This window comes from Plectropomus leopardus, chromosome 9 (assembly GCF_008729295.1).
Source record: "Plectropomus leopardus isolate mb chromosome 9, YSFRI_Pleo_2.0, whole genome shotgun sequence".
In the NCBI taxonomy this organism is placed as follows: Eukaryota; Metazoa; Chordata; class Actinopteri; order Perciformes; family Serranidae; genus Plectropomus; species Plectropomus leopardus.
In genome coordinates this window covers 21238183-21257785 of record NC_056471.1, presented here as the reverse complement: position 1 = coordinate 21257785, position 19603 = coordinate 21238183, and the positions used below count along the sequence as shown (strand labels likewise).

Sequence of the window (19603 nt, the reverse complement as noted above, 5' to 3'; positions counted from 1 at the left end):
CTAACTAGTTGCAGTCTACCACTTGGTGCACATTATTTTTAATGTTGGCCTGAGGGTGGGACTAATCTCAGTTCTTTATGTAGCGCTGGGTAATTTATGACTCTTTATGAGTCTTTTCTGATCTATAACAACACATCATCATTTAGACTATAGGCCTGCGTGGACTGTTTTTGTAAAACTTATATATGGGAAAAAACAGTATGGAGGCCAAAATTGTACTCAAGCACAGTGTTAACAGTATTTATTTGAGTAAATAAACCCACGCGCCACTGCGGAGCGTGCCAGCTGCAGAAGAAGAAGAAAGCCTCGCGCGCACGACATCAAAGACAGGTGGCGGTTTAACAGTGCTCGTGATAAATAGCGGTCTGGTCTTTAATTTTGGCACATTTGGAAGCAAAATATGGATTTTTCTCGTTTTAATGAGTTCATGGGCTCGCTGTGACAATCTAGTGACAGCTTGAACAAACATAAAATCAGTTTTTAGACAAAACGTCCCTATTAGCAATAGCCTAGCCTAATGTGGAATTAACATTCAGTGAATTATGCCGATATGAAGCTGCTTTGGACCACATCATTCATGAGGTAAGAGGAGTAATTATCAGTTAATAAAGACCAATTAAATTACGTATTTGGTAACGTTTAGAGTATCTAATAGACTTTATAACAAGACTCATGTCACATTTAAAAAGTGGGTCATTTTAGCCTCTTTTATGACATGTATCTAGCCCACATCTCACAGTAACATAGTGATACACTGTGGTGTACTGCAAGGGCTCTGTCTAAGGGACTGTTCATTATTTGTGTGAGGGGAGAGGATGGTGCACAATGGGAAAAGCAGTTTAGATATTATATTAATCACTGGTAAGGGAGTTGTGTTTTGTTTCTCTCTCTCTTAAGGAAGGGACATTCAACTTTAAATAGTTGTATTTTCCATTTATTTCAAATACTACCATAAACCTGCAAGTTGGTTAGGAAAGCACAATTTCGCATATGGTTATTTATAGTGGAGAGAGGGTCCTGCATTGTCCCTCGGTCACTCTGGGAGGCTCAACAGCTTCAGGGAGGGTCCCAATATTAATATAAGAAAACGAAATCACACCCAGGCAACCCCGACACATGTAACAAGTAAAGTACAGTCCCTAAGATGATCCTGAGCAGCGAGAGTATTTTATCTCTCTCTGCTGTCAGAGAAAGTGTCGGTGAACAGGTTCAGTTTTCTTCCCTTAAGCTGACTTTGAAACATACCTGAGTTGAAAAGTTTGGATCCTCCCTCTCTGTTTCGGGCTACACCCCTTTATCCCTGCACCCATTCATGTGCAACCATTCACATTCAGTTCACGGACTCGCACAAAGTGGGGAGGATGAGAGGAAAAAGCGGAGGCAAACAGCGTGGTTTTCCCGACGAGCGCACTTCTGTGTGAGTACGGAGGAATTTAACGAGACTGTGACTTATGGTGAGTGTGTTTTGATTAGATAGATAGATAGATAGATCAAAATGTTTTTAAAAAGTATAAGCAACTTTCTAGTGCACCTTGCTCGTGCACCTTCTTAAATTCTTAAGAGGTTTAAATGTAAAGGATTAAAAGATTAATGGAAAGAAACATTTTTAATCACATTTTTTTTGTTTCCATATTTTGGTTCTAAGCTGACAGGTTGAAGCTAAATGGTCTCACATAAATCTGGTCACATGGAGATCACAAGTCTGACAGTATGTATTACAGTACTTAATTGAAAACAGGTGAGCTATTCTTTAAATCAAGCGCTTAAAATAGCAGCTGTGGCATCATGCACTATTTGATATTTAAACATAGTAAACACGGCAAAGCAAAAAACACAAAAAAATGAAAATTTTTTTTTTTTTAATGAAGCCTGAATACCATTACAATTCCCAATACTGTAAGATAGACAGGAAAATAAGTTGGGGATTCTATGAAATAATGTTTTAACACAAAGAGTCAGTTAAAGATCAAGATAAAATCACCAGACAGATAAAACTAAGTGCACATAAACAAGATGTGGATGATAATCAGGAATAGTTTATTTAGGGTAAATTTGGACTCTTTATAGTTGTTTTTAAGGCATATGTACAATAAATTATAAGAAACTGAAGCAGAAACATGAGATTGCCTTTGCAAGAAAATTTGTAATACGCTAAAATGTGTAACACAATATATAGGCTAAACAAATACAAGAATAGGCTGATGAGAGATATACATGGCTGAGATGATTTGAGTTATTTATGGTGGTTTTAAGTTCATATTTTTTGTTAAAATGCATAAAAAAAACATCCATGACCACATCCCTGTTACTGAAAGCCTCTGAGAGCTTGTGAAATTGAAGTGGTCAGTTGTGAGCATTTTGCTAATTTTGGGGGGGGAAGTGAGGGAAGGTGAAAAGTAAAGTTGACAGTAAAACAATTTCTATTAATAAGAAAAGTCATAGTGAGGCGGTACAATCCCAAGAGGAAGTGGAGCTGCAGGAATGACGTCAAGCATGAGGGAGAGTGAGACTTAAGTATGATAGATTTTACTCTTTCGTCTAGTTTTGTTTATGTTTGCACAGACATCAGTCATTTCGGAACATTTGATTGATTATTATCTCTCATCAGTTTTTATTGCAATGGTGCAACCACTTCATTTTTGTGCTTAATTGCAGTTAACACTGCCAAACCAGTGTAAAGAGATAACAGAAAAGTCTCTGAGATTTGCAAGGTGTGTCTCTGTGTTATAGTTTAATCTGCAGGCACCACTGTGTGCTGCACCTTTATTTACATAGAGTTATCTCCTATATTAAACTGCAGCATGTAATAGGTGTGTTTGTGTATTAGTTGGGAAGTGAGAGCCACAATTATCATTAGATAAATAAACAGCGATGTCCTCCAGCTACACAGAGACAGAATAAATCCACTGTTGTCAGGCACTCAACTGTGAAAAGGTATTTAATTGTTCTTTAATTGCAAGTGGGGCATTTGTACTCCACTTTCTTTTGTTGTCATGTCACATTTTGACAATGTGGTCGCACTCACATTATCCAACATTCGGCTCAGGTTGAAAACTTCCATGTAGTTTATGAAACAAGGCGTCTAGGTTTCATGTTGGTGACATTTACACCTGTGGACCAGTCCAGACATGTGCACATCAGATAACAATCTTCTAATTCTTTTTAAGAAATACATTACTTAATGGCAGGATATCATTTTATTCCAAAAGTAAGTAAGCGATTGTTTGGTTTTGTTTTACCTGCAATTTAGTGCCCTAACCTTGAACTTGCTTACTGCCCTGAAGGCTTTGACTGTGGAAACAAATGAGCAATCCAGGCGAGAAGATAACTGGCAAAACCCCAAGTCAAATCAAGTTTGACAAGAAACTGTTGGTTGGAAAAAAAAAACTTTTCACAATAGAAACTGTTATTGCTCAATGTACCTCTTTGGTGGGTGACAAACAGCTTGTGTAATTTCTCGTGTCCTTTCTGGAAGACTTTCCCGAAACCTGGCACAACTGCAAAACTATATGTCCCAACATGTTTCACAAAAATCTCTGTGTGCCCCGTTCTCAGGCTACCATATGAACAAGAAGCAGTCTAAACCCCCATAAACAAAGCCCCCTTTAAGTCATTATGTGTGTCCAAATAGTGTATTTAACTCTGCCCGTCTGTAAACTGTTTGTTCCCTTCCTCCACAGTTTATTTCCTCCTCCCCCTCCTTGTGCATGGATGTGCCTGTCACTGTGGCTGTTTGTGCTGCAAATGCTCCAATAGTGTGACTTCACTCTCAGGCCGCTCTGTGAGCTCCTCTCAATACCCCACGGTGTTGGCCATTGTAAGTGCTGCCAGTGGCTGTACCCCCCTTTTTTCCACACAGGCTCCATTGAGAGGGTTATTGAGCAGGGATTGCCTTAATACCCCCTCCCTCATTTGCTTTCTGTCACAGTCGTCCTTTTTTTCCCTCCTACACTTCACAGGTTTAGAGAGGTGAACGAGGTCGAGTCTCTTCTCCTGAGAAAGAGGTATCTGCACTCCCCTCTTCCTTCTTTGGGCCATCCTATATCAGGTGTGCAGATTGCATTGAACAGGATCTGCTCTTCCTGCACTGCGAATGAGAAGGAGAAGCGATGTCGAGAGACGACAGCTGTTGCAGATTTTGCAGCAGGGGCTTATATAGCTGCCACTGGAAGCCCAATAGTCAAACTCAGAGAAAAGTGAGTGTTTCTGAGCCATATTTGTATTTATATTTAAGGTGAGACACCCCAGATTGAACAATTTTTTGTCATGCACTTTTCACACGGCGGAAGTAATAGTATGTTGTAGCTTTTATATTGCATTCATATTTAATGTTTGCAGTGTTTTGACATTTGGGGCTATTTGGCTTACATCTGTCTTCTTTCAGACTAGTGGGAAGAAATGATCCAAAATATAGCACGGCATATTTGATTAGATAAAGCTTATTTGCATTTGCAATTTGCATTTAAACAGACAATTTCAGAAAATTTGACACACAAAAAAATAGTTTTCTTAATATAAGTATTCAACCGGGTAAGTTTCATGTTGATATCAATTAGCTAAAATTTTACCCTGGCTTCTTAAATGTTTTCTATGACATGGAAATTTACAATACATATATAGATTTTTCTTAATGCAAGTAATCAACTGAGGAAGTTTCATGGTGATATCTTCAAGTTAAAATCTTTTACCCTAGTCTTATTTTTTGTTTCGAAAGACTTTTTTTTCAAAATGATGGATTGGTTATACATGGTTATTATACTCAAACACTTCAGCACAACTTACATATGCCAAACTCAGTTTTATTCTTATCCAGCCTATTTGGAATAAATTTACGGAGGGGTTTTATATGTTATTCATAGCCAGATTTATGTAACATTTTATCCATGAAAACATGGCGAAAATAAAAAATTTTTTAAGGCTGTTGACAGTATAATTGTCTTAACGTAAGCAATCGACTAGAGACGTTTCATACTGATATCTGTTAGCTAAAAATTTAACCCTATTCATCTGAGACATCTGCCCTGAAGTTTTAGTATTTAAATATAATATCATTTGAGTATTGGGGAGTTCAGATAAGTAGATATGGTCTAATTTCCTTCAGCATTGCTCTGTTATGTAGTGTTTGATGTTTTAGAAATAATTGCTTTAGATTACTTCACCCATTTGAGCCTCCGGGTTCCTTCACTTCAATTTAGCATAACTTTTTCAAATCCCTAATCAGAGATTAACATTCCTCTGGACTGGATTTGGAAATGTAAAATATTACCAATGAAAAGTTTTGCTATTTGAATGCTTTTAAAGTACTTTAAATTAAAGTGGGATACCTGTGTTTAGAGGAGGCTATTCACATATTTTGGAAAAGAAAAGCTTTGTAAATGAAGTAAAATGAGGATGAAATTTCTGTGCCAAGAAAAATTAGTAAACTCAGAGCAGGCCCTAACAGGCTTGTTTTGGATTTATCTGGAACAGGATTATAAAGGGGGGGAGGATGGCGGGCTATAATTTTGAACAACTATGAGAGGGTGGAGGTATGTTGTTGGTGGTGGTTCAAGAGCATGAAGGGCCTGTTTGTGGTGAGTTCTCACGACGGTGCAGGGCGCAAAACCAACTTTGGAAAAATGTTGGAATTGTTCCATTGTCTCCTCAAATTCCCTTTGGTATCCATGCACACACACACACACACACACACACACACACACACACACACACAGTTATGCACACACAACATATAAAAAGATTTTTTATTTTAACTATCATTTTAATCCTAAAAATGTGTCAGAAAGAAAAAAAGAATCATATCTGATGCCTTTCTTGTCCTTTTAGCATGCATGCTGCTGGTTCTCAGTGGTCACTCTGGTCTCCCTGCTCTCTCTGTGCTGGATGTACATCTGTCTAGTTACTTATAATGACCAAGAGGATGTGAACTGGTGAGTGATCACAAACACACAGACAAATGACACACATTGAATCCAACACAAAAGCTCAGAATCCTCTGTTTTCTTTTCTTCTCTTCCTTTATTGGTGACCTTTATTCTGCTAACCCCGTGCTGCCCTCCTTTGTTCTATTATCAGGCAGGGCTTCGCTAAACTGAAACGATGGGTGAACTGGTTCATGGTGCTCGTCATCATTTCTGCAGTGTTAACCAGCTACTGCGTCCTGCTGCTGGTGAGAATATGTTGATACTGTGGTGCTGATTGAAGTGATGACAGAGTGATTGCAGAAGATTGCACCTTATAGTCGGAAGAATTGCTGGCATGAGACTGGATGTCTACGCAAGAAACACAAAATAGCTATTGTATAGCCATGCAATATGTAACCAGATATTATGGTAATTTCAGAAAGAGGTTTGTTTATATATAATGAAGTTTTATTCTTCTGTCACACAGTGAGAAGCCATAGTTGTAATTTAATGTCCTATAATCCAACACTTTTCATTACAGCTGTTTGCACTCTTTCAAGTCGCCTTAGGAGAACCACTCAACTTACACTGGCTACACAAGGTATTGTATACATTTTAAGGTGGAGCCAGCGATTCTGGAGAAAGAGCGATGATATTTGAACTCAGCACCATAACAAAGACACCCATCTTCCGTCAGTGCTCCTTCAGAAGCTCTGAAACTTTGTCTTTATATGTTAGGTCTTGCACTAAAACAAATTTGTATGATGTGACTATCAGTACAAAAAAGTCCATGATAATGATATTATTGCAATATCTATAGAAAAAAATATTGCTATCAGTCAAATTCATCTTTGACTTTGTTTATTTTGTGTTTTGATTATTTTTTTGGGGGGGGGGGGGATTACACTCAAAATATGAGCGTAGGGAGGTGGAGAGAAACTCTGTAACTAACTGTACAAAATCAAACACACAAAAACAGTAATTATATGTAATGGATCGTGAAAAGGCAACCACATAGTTTTGGGGGAGGGAGCAAAAACAGAGAGAAACAGAAAAGACATTACATTATATAATATTTCATTATAAATATCAGTACTCATGCTAAACTAAAGAACATCATCACGCCAAATATGGCTTTCGTTGTGGTGGCAACGTTAAGACATGTGACCGTAGTGTAGTTCATTTATAGCCTAACATTAGCTTTTTACTTCTGGTGATTGCATTTAGGCTTCAAAAACCATAACAGTGGTGTCCATTTGTGAAGACTATCCTTCCGAACAAAATGTGGAAGTATCGGAAACGTTTGTTTACCACAGAGCTTATTTTCAGCCAAAATCCAATGAAAAAATCCCACAGTCTTTTTGATGAGGGAACCAGGGCTAATTTACGTTACTGGCCTACAGAAAAAAGTCATTCATGGGACATGATGGACAGTGACGGAGAGGTGGATGTAGGGTAGAGGAGATATTTGCTGAATTTGACAGACAATTTATTGGATTAGAATGGCTGACTACATCTTTGACTGTCCAACTTATTTATTTTTTTCCAATAAGATTCATCTGGGATTGTTCAAATTGTTTCATTCATGTCATGTCTTTTCTTCCATACAGATTTTCTTATTTTTTGGTGTGATATTCGTCGCTTGCGGGATCACAGGAATTTGTCTCCAGTGGAAACAAGAATGGCCGACGGTTCCTTTCTCATTCCAGGTACAGTGAGGCTCTTGTTTAGAGAACTGAAGTGTTTATGGGAATGATAGTGAGAGTGTAAATGTCTGTTTTTTTAGTTGTCTGTGCATGTACATCATGTGTTTTTGATGTGTATGTGTTGGCCTCACGTCAGGCCACAGCTCCTTTCTTACAGTTTGGTGCTGTCGGGGCGTTGACACTGCTGAGCCCGTTCGTCTTCCAAGGCTTCCACGAGGCAGAGGCTAAATGTATGTCTCAGACATCATTTAAAAGCACACATTTGCATTATTCACAAGCAAAGGAAACACTGTGTACATTTTTTAAACATTAATATAATCACTTAACATTGGACTTTCAAAGAGTCAATTTAAAAAATGAGGTTTATTTGTCTTTGACCAGGAAACTGTTTTTACACAACAAGATAAAGATGAACTATCTTGATTCCAGAAATTGAGTTATCGCTATAGGCTGAAGCAAAGAGAGAATTAAGTTTAATAAAAAAAGGATAAATTACACTAATATACACATTGATAAAATTTAATTGAACTTTATGGCCATTGTTATTTATTATTATTAATTAATTAATTAACTTATTTTCACAAAATCCAGCAAGTAAAACACATAAATGTATTTTAACAAATTGCTTTTGCCTTATTTTTCTGTAATTTGCAATTTGCATGAAAATATGGACAGAAATATTTATGTTTCAATATCTGCAGGAGTAAAGAGGATGCAAGGACTTGAAAAGCAGGAATGGTCTTCATTATACTCCCACAATACAAACAATGCTCCTTATTTACTTACCACTTTACCACTTCTAAAGGGACTTGTGTACAGGTCCTCTGTTTAGACTCACAGCAGTGTAAACAGCCAAAAAGGATTATTTTATTGTTTGGTTTTTGTTCTCACCAGGGTCTAAGTTCCTGATTGCTGCGATATTTGTAGCAGTGTCAGCAGCCATCTTCCTGTGTCCCCTGATCATCCAGTCTCCCTGTCTGATCGAGCTGAGCGATTTACCTGAAAAACCAAAGCTCATTGGCCACCGAGGCGCACCGATGGTGAGCATCCTGTTTTATTTGACAACACCCAAAAGGTACACATGGTCCACCTCGCATTGTTTTGCAACTCTTTTCAACTCTTTTTCAGCTTTCGTTTCAACTTTGACTTTTGTCTCGCAGCCAGGTAAAACAGAACACACAGAGACTTAAACACACAGACTAAAGGTACATAAAACATGATAAAATACATGAAACATCAATATATCAAGTGACAACAAAAGACCTTGAGTAATAATTATATAGGAGCTAATCATCAGCTGAGTCACTGTAAGTATTTCACAAGAAATACTCTGTGAGATAAAAGAGTCATTCACCTTGTTTGACCTCGTCAGTAGTCTAAATATAAAGTCTTTGAAACTGCTCTATTGTGGAAAATATGAAACAGATCAAAGTTTAACATCAGTGACCTTATTGGCTACTTTGGTGCACCCTTGGAAAGAGCTGTCACAGTCGACAAATGGCAGTTAAAATTAAGGCTTGAAGTGCATTTAGACAAAAAGGCAGGTAGTTTAATGATCTTATAGACAGGATTGTTTGACATTTTAGAAATATGCTTTTTGCTACTTGCTCTAAGTTAGATAAGAAGACCAATATCACTCTGACAGAAAGTCACTGATCCCCAACTCAGTCGCCAGAATAAATGTTGACAATGAACATTTCACATGTATTAGATATGTTAAAACTTACCTTTTCATTATGTATCGGTTCTAAATTTTATGTTATGAAAATGCTGAGGTTCAAATGTGGTTAGGTTTATGCACAAAACCACTTGGCTGGTTTAGCTTAACTTTGGCTTTAAATTCTTGTTTTGGTCGCTACAAACACGGCTGACAATGTCCTCAACTAACATTAACGTTATAATGTTTGTAACAACAAAAGCAAGTCTTGTTTAACAAGTGTTTGGGACATTTCCATACCATGTTTGTAGAAACAAAAGTGGGGCCTATTTAACGAGAGCATGGTATGTGTCCAGCCGCATTTGTAGCAACAAAAGCAGGTGTTTTTTTAATATGAAACTACAGTGAGGAGACAGTTGTCTTAGCTTAGCTTGGAGGACTGAAGACAGGTAGAAGGAGCTAGTCTGGTTCTGGCTAAAGGTAAAACACATTTACCAGCGTCTCTAAAACTAACCATGTTGTATCTTGTTTGTTTGACCTGTCATAACTGGGATTCTGTGAGGGTTATGTGCTGGACTGTTATTGGCAGAGAGCACAGCACAGTCACTGAAATGAAATCTTGGCATTGCATATTTCTGCAAACTATGCATAACCAAGTGTTACAAAAATTATGTATAGCATGAATTTGGCTACATGAGTTTTTCATTGGGACGAGGATGGGATGGTGGATGGTGTGACACTTAAACCTAAGTGAAGTGGCTGCCAAGTAACCAACAATAGCAGACCAGTGTCCAACCAAAACCTGGATTTTAACGGCAGTTCAGGACATGTCAGACCCTGTTTGTAGCAACAAGACTGTATTTTTATGAGTTCGGAACATGTCCATTCTTGTTTGTACGTAGCTACAAAAGTGGGTCTTGTTCAGCAAGTCTGAGACATTTCCAGCTATGTATGTACAACAAAAGCAGGATGTTTTTTAACTAGAGTTTGGGAGATTTATAGCTGTGTTCCAGCGAAAAAAAGGTGGGTGTTTTTTAATGGACATATATGAGTGTCAATCTTCTCGTTTAACTCTTGGTAAGAAAGCAATGAGTGTATTTCCCAAAATTTCGAACTATTCCTTTAATTTTTAAGCCACCTAAGCAAAAAACAACTGCAACAGTCCATGCAAATATCATTATCTCTTGTCAATCAGAGCAAGTTAAATAACACATTATACTTAACAATATATGATGTAATTTGTTAAATGACCTTGCATTTTCTTGTGTTGACATCACAGGAAACACTCCACGCGTGGCTCAGGTGTGAACAAATGTCTTCTAATGTTAGGGCCCATATGCTGCTCTGCCCCTTGTTAGTTTATCGTGCTGCTGGGTCACCAATAAGCTTGATTTAAATCTGTGTGTATGGGTTGTGTGTGTTCTTACAGCCTCAGGGTAGTTTGTGAGTTTAAGCATGAGTGTGTCTCACCCATCTGTCCTCACTGTGTTCAGCTGGCCCCGGAGAACACCATGATGTCGTTTAACAGGAGCATCGCGTGTGGTGTGACAGCCTTTGAGACAGACGTACAGCTCAGGTACGGTGAATTTTAGTGATTATAGTGATTTCTACAGACCCAGAGCACTAACTAACTGTTTCTGCACCTCTCACACTCTCCTTTTTTGCATTTACCTGACCGACCGGAGGATAGAAAATCCAACACCTTCTCATTCTAACTCGTCACATGTATTACGAGTTAGGTATCGTTCTGCATCTGTTGTTTACGCTCAGGGATGCTGTTACCATGATGTCAACAAGTGCACATAGTGAGTAAAGTGGCATGACGTGCTATGGTGATGGCAGCGCATATAGATGAAGCAGCCAGTAGTTCCTCAAAGGAAAAGCCATAAGGACACAAGACTCTGATGTAAATTCAAAACATGCACTGCAGGAATTGAATGATGCTATCAGCAGCAACATGCCCGAGCAACTAGATGATATTAATCAACTCATTCTTCAACTCCATATTTGTAGCAGGATCAAGGACAAATGTAGTTTTGTTTCTTTAAAACTTGGTTTAAAAAATGACTAATAAATCTACCTTCTACCTTCCCTCTACGTGGTTATGTTTAGGCAATAGCAGCACTTGGAACAACAGCACAAATGGTTAGGGTTTTTCTGCACATACTGGGCAGACGCAACAGGTGCTATCCGGCCATCCGCCAGTGTATCATAACACTGCACTTGGTTCTGTCTGGCCGCATTCTCATTTGATGACGTCTGGTGGCGTTCCTTGTGAGCACTGACAGAGTGGATCTATTTGCTGACATTGAAATGAGAACGTGAAAATTGAAGGTCCTATAGATATCAATGTCAGTGTTACTTCAATGTGATTGTTGATAACTCACAGTGACTTATCTCCTCAGAAGACAATAAGGGTCATAAATTACTTAGTGCACCTTTAAAATTTGGATGTTTTAGCCTGACAGATGATGTTTTTCATTGTTTTTTTAACCTAGTAAAGACAGAATTCCCTTCTTGATGCATGACCACAACTCTAATGGTTTCTTGCGGAGGACAACAAATGTTAAAGAGAAGTTCCTTGGCACAGACTTCAGCCACAGTGCCAACCTGACCTGGGAGCAATTACAGAGTCTGAATGCAGGTGAATGGTTCCTAAAGGTGAGGGCTGTGCTTTGACATGTTTGTACACACACTCAATCATAAAGGTATGTTGTCGTATAGCATGCTACAGTTATCTCATATATAATTTGTATCTTATTTGACCTTCCAGACAGATCCTTTCCGCTCAGTGTCCAGTCTCTCAGAAGAAGAGAAGGAAACAGCCAGAAATCAGACTATACCGTCCTTACTTCAGCTCCTTGACCTCGCCAAGCAGCACAACATCTCAGTGATATTTGATCTTTATAGTCCTGATCAGGAAAATGACACAGTGGACACTGTTAGCACCATCTTGAGTTCTGGCATTGACCCAAGCAAGGTAAATGTCATTCTAATCCCTCTGACGGAATTAAAGATATTTCATAATAAAGCATATTTAGTTGACAAGTTGTAAATTCCTTTTCTATAGGTGCTCTGGCTTCCCCCAGCAGAAAGAGAATATGTGAATCACACTGCGCCAGGGTTCATTCAGGTCTATAACAACGAAACAAATATGCTCATTGAAGGAGGAGACCACCTGAATGTGAAATACAGCAAGTTTAGTACACAAGAAATAAGGTAAAAATAAATATGAACAAAATACACCCACAATATCTCTGTCACCAGTTCCCAACCTCCACTAGGCGTCAGCAGAGCTTTACATGGGGTTGCAAGGCCCTCTTGACATAGAGGGGTGTAGTGCCTCCTTTCTACATAGCTTTCTGTGTGTGTGCATATAGGATGTGTTTGTGGTTTGCATGATTTTTTTTTTCCAGTCTGCTATTTGAGATTTCAGATAGACTTTATGCTTTTCAGGAAGCATAAAAATGAATAAGCCAAAATATTGATGAGTGTAATGCAGCTCTATTTATAGCTTTTAGTGAAAAGTCTGATGCCATGCTCAGCTATCTGACAAAATAAAATAAAAACAATATGCAGAGAAAATAGTATATTTTTATATCCACTTAAATGTCAGTGAAACTGCTTTTTAATTTTCACAGGGAATAATCTGCTTAAACGTCATCCAAACTGCCAATTTTACTCAAACCTCATGCAGTAATGCACCCTTATTTGGTTGATTATACAGTTTATCTGTTGACCTGTACAGTTATTCTTATGCGTTGAGTATAAGATCAAATGTGCAGAAAATATGTCACTTAGTCAGGTGTCATCAGTTTAGTCAGCGATAGAAAAGGTGTCCCTTGTGGGAAAAGGGTGGGAGCTGTTGTGGTAGCGCCAGGCATGCACAGTAGTGTGTTAATTAAAAGTGTGTGTATAGCATGCTGAGACACAGTGCTGGCACTGAATATAGATGCGCAGGATCAGCCTCCAGGGAATGAGATTAAAATAATGTCCAAATCCAGGAGTGTTGTTCAATGCATAAACTAACACACCTTTGTAAATTACTAAAGAATGACATGCAGTGTAGCAACATGTTTTGAGAAAGTGCTGAAGAGCTGCATTAGGTGCTAAATGACCTCCCTGCACATGGACTGTTGTTCTTGCTTTATAACACAGGCTTTTTTTAGGTCCTCTACAAACACTGTTTGCACTGTTAACACATTAACAGATGTAATCTTACATCTTTTGAATACATGCATTTGGTCAAAATGAAATGTTGTATGGGATAAATGTGTCCTGGATCATGATGCTTGTGATGGCAGGGTGGGTGCACTATATCTACAGATCTTTTTATCCCTGTATATCCATGAATGCATGCAGAAAAACATTTTTTTTTAATGATTTTTCATATTTCATGGATTTTGGTGTTCAAACAAATGCAAAAATGATCTAATACAGTAGTTCCTGTCTTTATTCTAAAGGGACCCTTCTCTATTGTTGAGTTGAGACAGTACCTGACTGTAACATACCATATGGATTTTTCATATGATATTCAATACATAACACTGACAAAACAGAACAACTGCTAAACTGTGCAATAAGGCCAAATAACAAACACAATTACTGTAAGAAGTATGTATAAAAAGAGCGATTTGGATGCTTTCTTGTGCCGATTATTTTGTGTGCATATTACATCAGAAGGTTTTACTGGTATTTTTTTAAACTTTTATAATTATCAGCATTTTGTGTTTTAATATTTTATCATTTTTAACATTTATTTTTACAAATTCTGCATTTACTTCTCTCTGGCATTTGGCCATTGTTCTATTAGCTCTTTGACTGTTTTAACTGTGTAAATTTCTCATGTAGGATGAGCACAGAGGGAGGGATCTGTGAAAACCAATGACACCAGTGATAACCATTGCTCAGATATTCATCTCATCCTTTGGCTGTTTTTTGTTTGTTTGATTATATTTTAAATAATAACTCAAACTTAAAACAATTTCATTTAGTTTTCTTCATAAAAAATAATACAAATTCTTAGATATAGGCCTGCGCTTACATCCCTTGAATCCAGAGGGCCTCACATCCCTGATGAAGTTTTGGCGACACCTCATGGAGGTCAGGACTCACAGGTCGGGAACCAGTGCTCTCATAAGCAAATAATGAAATATTGACCCCCCCCCCCCCCCCCCCCCCCCCCCCCAAAAAAGCAGAAGACAATACCCACAGAAGCATAATATATACATTTGCATGCACATATACGGGCATACTTACATCCACCTACTTACATGTACATGCAGATACATACATGCATACACACATATTCACTGTTCTGCTTTCCATAGATTCATGTCTTAAAATATATGTTACTCTTCTGTTCATGTATCTAGCTAATACAAAGCTCTACATTTCAAAGGCTGCATTTGTATTTTCCAGGGAGCTTCGGAGAAAGAGAACATTACGGTGAACCTGTGGGTGGTTAATGAGCGTTGGCTGTTCTCTGTGCTGTGGTGTGCGGGGGCCAGCTCTGTTACCACCAACTCCTGCCACCAATCCTGAAAGTCATGGAGCGGCCTGACTGGATCCTGGTAAGTAATACAGTAGCACGTGCTTTACTTCCTTTTGTGTTCATTTCACTATCCAGCAACAAACATCGTCAGCTGAAACCATGAATAGATTATGAGACAATGGGCTCCCGGGCACAGATATCGAAAAGGCCCACACCACCCTCTCCTCTTTTTTGTTGTTTTATGTCTCTTTGTAGTAGTTTTGTGTATTTTTTGTGTCACTTTTTGGTCATTTGTATCTTTTTACAGTTATTTTGTGTATTTTTGGATCACGTTGTGTCTCTTCGTAGTAAGTTTTTGTCTCACTGTGTTTTTTTGTGTGTGGTATTGTAGTTGTTTGAATCTCTTAAAATGTAATTTTGTGTATTATTGAAGTAATTTTGTGTCCTTTTGGTGGTTTTGTGTCGCTCTGGTTCCTCTGCATCTCTTTGTGGTCTTTTTGTGTCTCTTCTGGCAAGTATTTTTTAATTTGAGTGACAACAAGGGGGGCTCTGACACTTTGGGCTCCTGTGCCTGTGCCCAGTTGTCCCACTCAGTAATACAATCAGGGTTGAAGCACTTCTTTTGGAGCCGACAAGTTTTTATGTGGGTTTTCCAAAATCTGTCATGCACCTTGACCCGATGGACATGTCTGTGTGTTTTCAGGCACCTCTTACATACAAGATAATATGGATTACAGTGGACATTGTATCTATTCTGATAATGACTGGACTTTACATCTTTCGATGGTAAGTTAAGCAGATGTTTGCTGTACACATGTTGTATAAAAGTGTTTATAAAAGTGAAGAGACTGACTCATCCACCTCTCTGCCAGGAAAACACACACTGTTTTTTCTGTCACAGAAAAGGTACATTTTAGATTTTACTATCTTGAAATCAGGGCTGCAGCTAATGATTGTTTTCATCATTGATCAACCTACTGATTTTTTTTTCACAACAAATCAATTAATCCTTAAGTCCATAAAATATTTTAGAAATGTTGCCAAAAGCCCCAGGCAACATCTTCAAATTTGCAGTCTAAAACCCCCCAAATCTTTTCAATTTTACTGTCATATAAATGAAAATAAAAGGCGCAAATCTGGAGAATGTTTTGCCTTTTGCTTAAAGAATGACTTAAGCGATTAATTGATTATGATTATGCATGATTATTTTCTTTTGATGGACTAACCAATTACCAGACTAATTGTTTCAGCTCTAGTTAACACATAATGAACATAGAAGACAGTCTACTGGTGTTTTACATTAACATTTGGGTGTTACACACAGTGTGCTAGATAACGGCTCCTATCTTGATCAAAGTGGGTTTACTGGCCTTCATTTACCAAAGCTCTCCACCAATCCATGTTGCTAAGTGGTGATATAAATCCAAGATATCATTTGGGATTGACGGTGCTAACTCTTACTGAAGTGAATGTGTTAATTTATCTCTTTTTACACAGGGAAAGACAAGCAAAGAAACAATATTTCAGCGTGGAATGATAAAGAACTGTCTCCCTTCTTACCCACTGGGTAGTTCACCCTACACCGGCAGTTTTTTTTCTCTCTCAAAACTGACGTACATCCCTGTCTGCACTGACAAAATACTTTGGACCTAAATAAGGACAAAAGCAAGTTGATGTGAATAACCATAACATTGTATTTACAAAGCCATGAATATAAGAATGTAAAGTAATGTTTTCAGATGTTTTGGGTTTCTGTATAAGTCTAGCAGGTTAACTGTGTTTTAATTATTCTTCTGATACTACTGAAAATACAAAGCTTTTCTTTGATTGTATCAATGTGCCCTGTAGAACTGCACTGAATTTCCTCTTGGCACTTTATGTAATTTTAATGTTGGTTTTTTTTTTCATTTGTTGCTGTTTGATTCATTATGAACCTTTTTTTCATGGTGTGAATACTGCAGGAAATATGTGTATCTACTGTATCCTGAGCCAAAGCATTATGATTATTTTCTATGATGTCATGTGTCTTTGCATTTTATCCTCAACTACATGTAAATATGTGGGTAAAAAAACAAACAATTGGTTGTTGCTTCATAATTCTGATAATTAAGTATTCTTTTTCATACATACTTTTTTTTATGCAACACATGCTACGTTTTTCCTGGTTGCTTTTGTTTGGCTTTGTGAAATAATGTACGTTACATTTTCAGCACATTTCTTTACAAGAAATCCTTGAATCAACAAATGGAAGATGAGATACAATAAGACTTTAATAATCCCGCACACGGGAAATTCACGTTACAGCAGCTCAAGTATCAGAAACAAGAGGAGAGTGTTTATGCAGATTAAAATACAACAAAAATATATAATAAATTAAATAATTTTTATCTAATGTCAATATCAATTAATCTATCTATCAATCTATCTAATCTATCAATCAATCTATCTATCTATCTATTCTATATACTTATATATATATATATATATATTATATATATTATATATATACTTCAGTAAAAAGATTTGAATATTTTTACTCCAATGAAATTCCACACATTCTTCCTCCTTATTAAAGCTTGGCGCCTACATTACCCATGATGCAATTAGTCCGCCGACAGTTGCTTTGAAGATTCGGTTCGAGTTATGCTAGTAGCGGCTAATGTAGCTCCTGGTAAGCTCACTTCTTTGTAATTCTTGTTTTTTTTTTTTTTCTGTATAATTTTCAAACCTGTAGTCTTCTTCAGTCCTCCACCGACGCTGACCCAGTAGAGGTAATTTTTCAGAGTTCACACAGCTCCCTCTGGAGCTACGCACAGCTATGTACAACAAGTTTTCACAAGTAAGCTAGTTCTTAGGCTACAGTTTGTTTGTTTTTTCCAGTTTTAGGACACGATAAATGAAACTTGGCTTTACTTAATCTTCATCAGCACCTTCTTAGCGCAACAAAAGTCTTCTCATGCAAATGTGTTGACACGTTCTCATTGGTTTCACACATTTTTCACATCCTTTTTTAAAGCAGTTCAATCAGTCAATCAATCAGACTTTATTTGCAAAGCACTTTTCATACAAATGAACTGTAACACAAAGTGCTTCATACAGTAAAACCAGGGACTGAGGAAACGTTGCCATAATTTAGGAGGGATAAAACCTATAACAGAAAAATAAAAATCTCTGGATAAAACTTATAAATAAATGCATTAAAATGTTATAGCAAAAGAGAGCTGAGTTTTGTAGCAATTGCAAGTGAGATATATTTTTATTAGGGAGACCAGGAAGTAGACCATTACAGTCATCAATTCTACTGGTAATACAACTTAACACTGATCTCATAGAAAGACCCACAACTCTATTGGATGAACTGTGTTAAACAAAACAAAATGATCTATTCAAAGGTGATAGAAATTACTTACATAATTGTTAATCTCTACTGCACCTGTGTGAGAAGATGACACCTTTGTGTTGCTATTTGCAAGCATGGATCGAGGAGTCCAAAGGCAAGAAATACTAAAAGTAAAAAAAAATTATGAAGGAAACTTTCTCCTCTTTTACTGTATTTCATCTCAAAAAGCTGGAAAAAATGCAGGTGCGGCTAGATTTCTTTTTCCAATAAAATCATATTTGGGGAAGAGAAAACATTTCATGCTGTGACATGCTTTCTTGCCTTTTTGGCATATACTATAACGTATCAACAAATGGCACAGCCTTAATGTTGAATTGAATTATACTGATAGATGTATTTTGTTGTCCATTATGTAATCATTAATAGAAAGTACATTTTCATTTGACCACAAGTTGTATTGATTGATGGAAATATTTGCTTTTGTTGCATGTCTTTAATATTTTGTGAGTGTGGGAGCAGTTTGCAAACAAAATGTGGACTTTTGGCCTGAGACAGTTTAGACTTATGTGTGAACGGTTTTGGATCCACATCAGCTAATAAGTTTGCTTTTTTTTAAAAAAAAAAAAGTAGAAAAAGGCAACGAGCAATTTGGCAAGAACCCAAACTGCAAAAAAAACAATAGTAGATATGGAAAAAAAAATTTTTAAAGAAACTTTTTACATTTTTTTAATCTATTTTTTGGGCTAATTTCTCTCAAGTTTATTTGCTTTTACCTATATGTTTTTGAAAGACGTCAAGCCAATTCGCACCACGTCTCAAAGTGTAAACTAAGTGGACAAATGTGTTTAAGCAAATTAGAAAAACTTTAAAGCTGTGATATCCCAGCACCACATGAACGCACCACTAGATGGCACAACATGCAAACATTTTAAAAAGAGACGATTTGAGAGAAAAAATGTAACCCTGGACAACATATCTCACCAACTGACTGATCACCAATGATGTCATGCAAAAGACAATCTAAGCTAACTGCAGGTAATATGTGGGTATGTTAACGTAGATATTACGGTTTGCCAAAGAGGCCGAGAGCTATAGGGCCGTTTTCCATGAAGGCGAGGCGTGTGTGTGAGGGGAGGAGGAACATGTCACGCTCTCTGCTGCTGTTTTGCCCCAAAACTTCTGGAAAGTTGACATGAAGTAAACTGTTGTCACATCTGAACCCCTTTCTGTGGGTGTGGACCACCGCAGAAAAACACTTCAGACAGACGGGGCCGGATTTAAAACTCAACATCTTTACTTGTTTGGGAAGCAGGAGCGAAAGTTATGCCTGCATGATTACCCGGGATTATTACTTATTTTCTTCTAAGAACCCAGATTTGTAATTTACATGACTTTTTTTGGAGTTGGCCACGCCATGGTGCATAAATATGGTAAGTACCGTTAACGTAACGTTGTCTCCCTCACGTGTTCAACGTGTTTTGTAGTAGATTTGGGTTAAAGTTGAAA

The 19603-nt window shown here is 37.5% G+C and overlaps 3 protein-coding genes across 6 annotated transcripts in view; all 3 read left to right on the top strand.

Annotated features, from left to right (window-relative positions):
* LOC121947771 (PDZ domain-containing protein 11-like) overlaps positions 1 to 3593 on the top strand; it is an 8323-nt gene extending 4730 nt beyond the window's left edge. Inside the window, exon 5 of the mRNA XM_042492886.1 lies at positions 3556 to 3593. Coding sequence (XP_042348820.1) covers positions 3556 to 3593 — 38 coding nt within the window. The remainder of the gene's footprint in view (positions 1 to 3555) is intronic.
* LOC121947770 (glycerophosphoinositol inositolphosphodiesterase GDPD2-like) lies at positions 1345 to 16393 on the top strand. Its single transcript, XM_042492885.1, has 17 exons — positions 1345 to 1454; positions 3681 to 3817; positions 3960 to 4196; positions 5824 to 5927; positions 6073 to 6166; positions 6442 to 6501; positions 7511 to 7609; positions 7743 to 7836; positions 8501 to 8646; positions 10757 to 10839; positions 11762 to 11924; positions 12037 to 12243; positions 12334 to 12482; positions 14290 to 14420; positions 14736 to 14836; positions 15461 to 15543; positions 16255 to 16393. Exons 3-17 carry the CDS (start codon positions 4110 to 4112, stop codon positions 16292 to 16294), a joined length of 1641 nt encoding a protein of 546 aa, XP_042348819.1. The 5' UTR covers positions 1345 to 1454; positions 3681 to 3817; positions 3960 to 4109; the 3' UTR covers positions 16295 to 16393.
* Positions 16394 to 19074: 2681 nt separating this feature from the next.
* Positions 19075 to 19603, top strand: part of dlg3 (discs, large homolog 3 (Drosophila)) — a 103526-nt gene continuing 102997 nt past the window's right edge. For 2 of the 4 annotated variants that reach the window (XM_042492725.1, XM_042492723.1), the window contains exon 1: positions 19192 to 19527. In XM_042492725.1, the coding sequence (XP_042348659.1) occupies positions 19485 to 19527 (43 nt within the window). In that variant the 5' untranslated portion in view covers positions 19192 to 19484. Of the gene's footprint in view, positions 19133 to 19189; positions 19528 to 19603 lie in introns of those variants that run through there. The other 2 variants (XM_042492724.1, XM_042492727.1) reach the window with 2 other exon arrangements.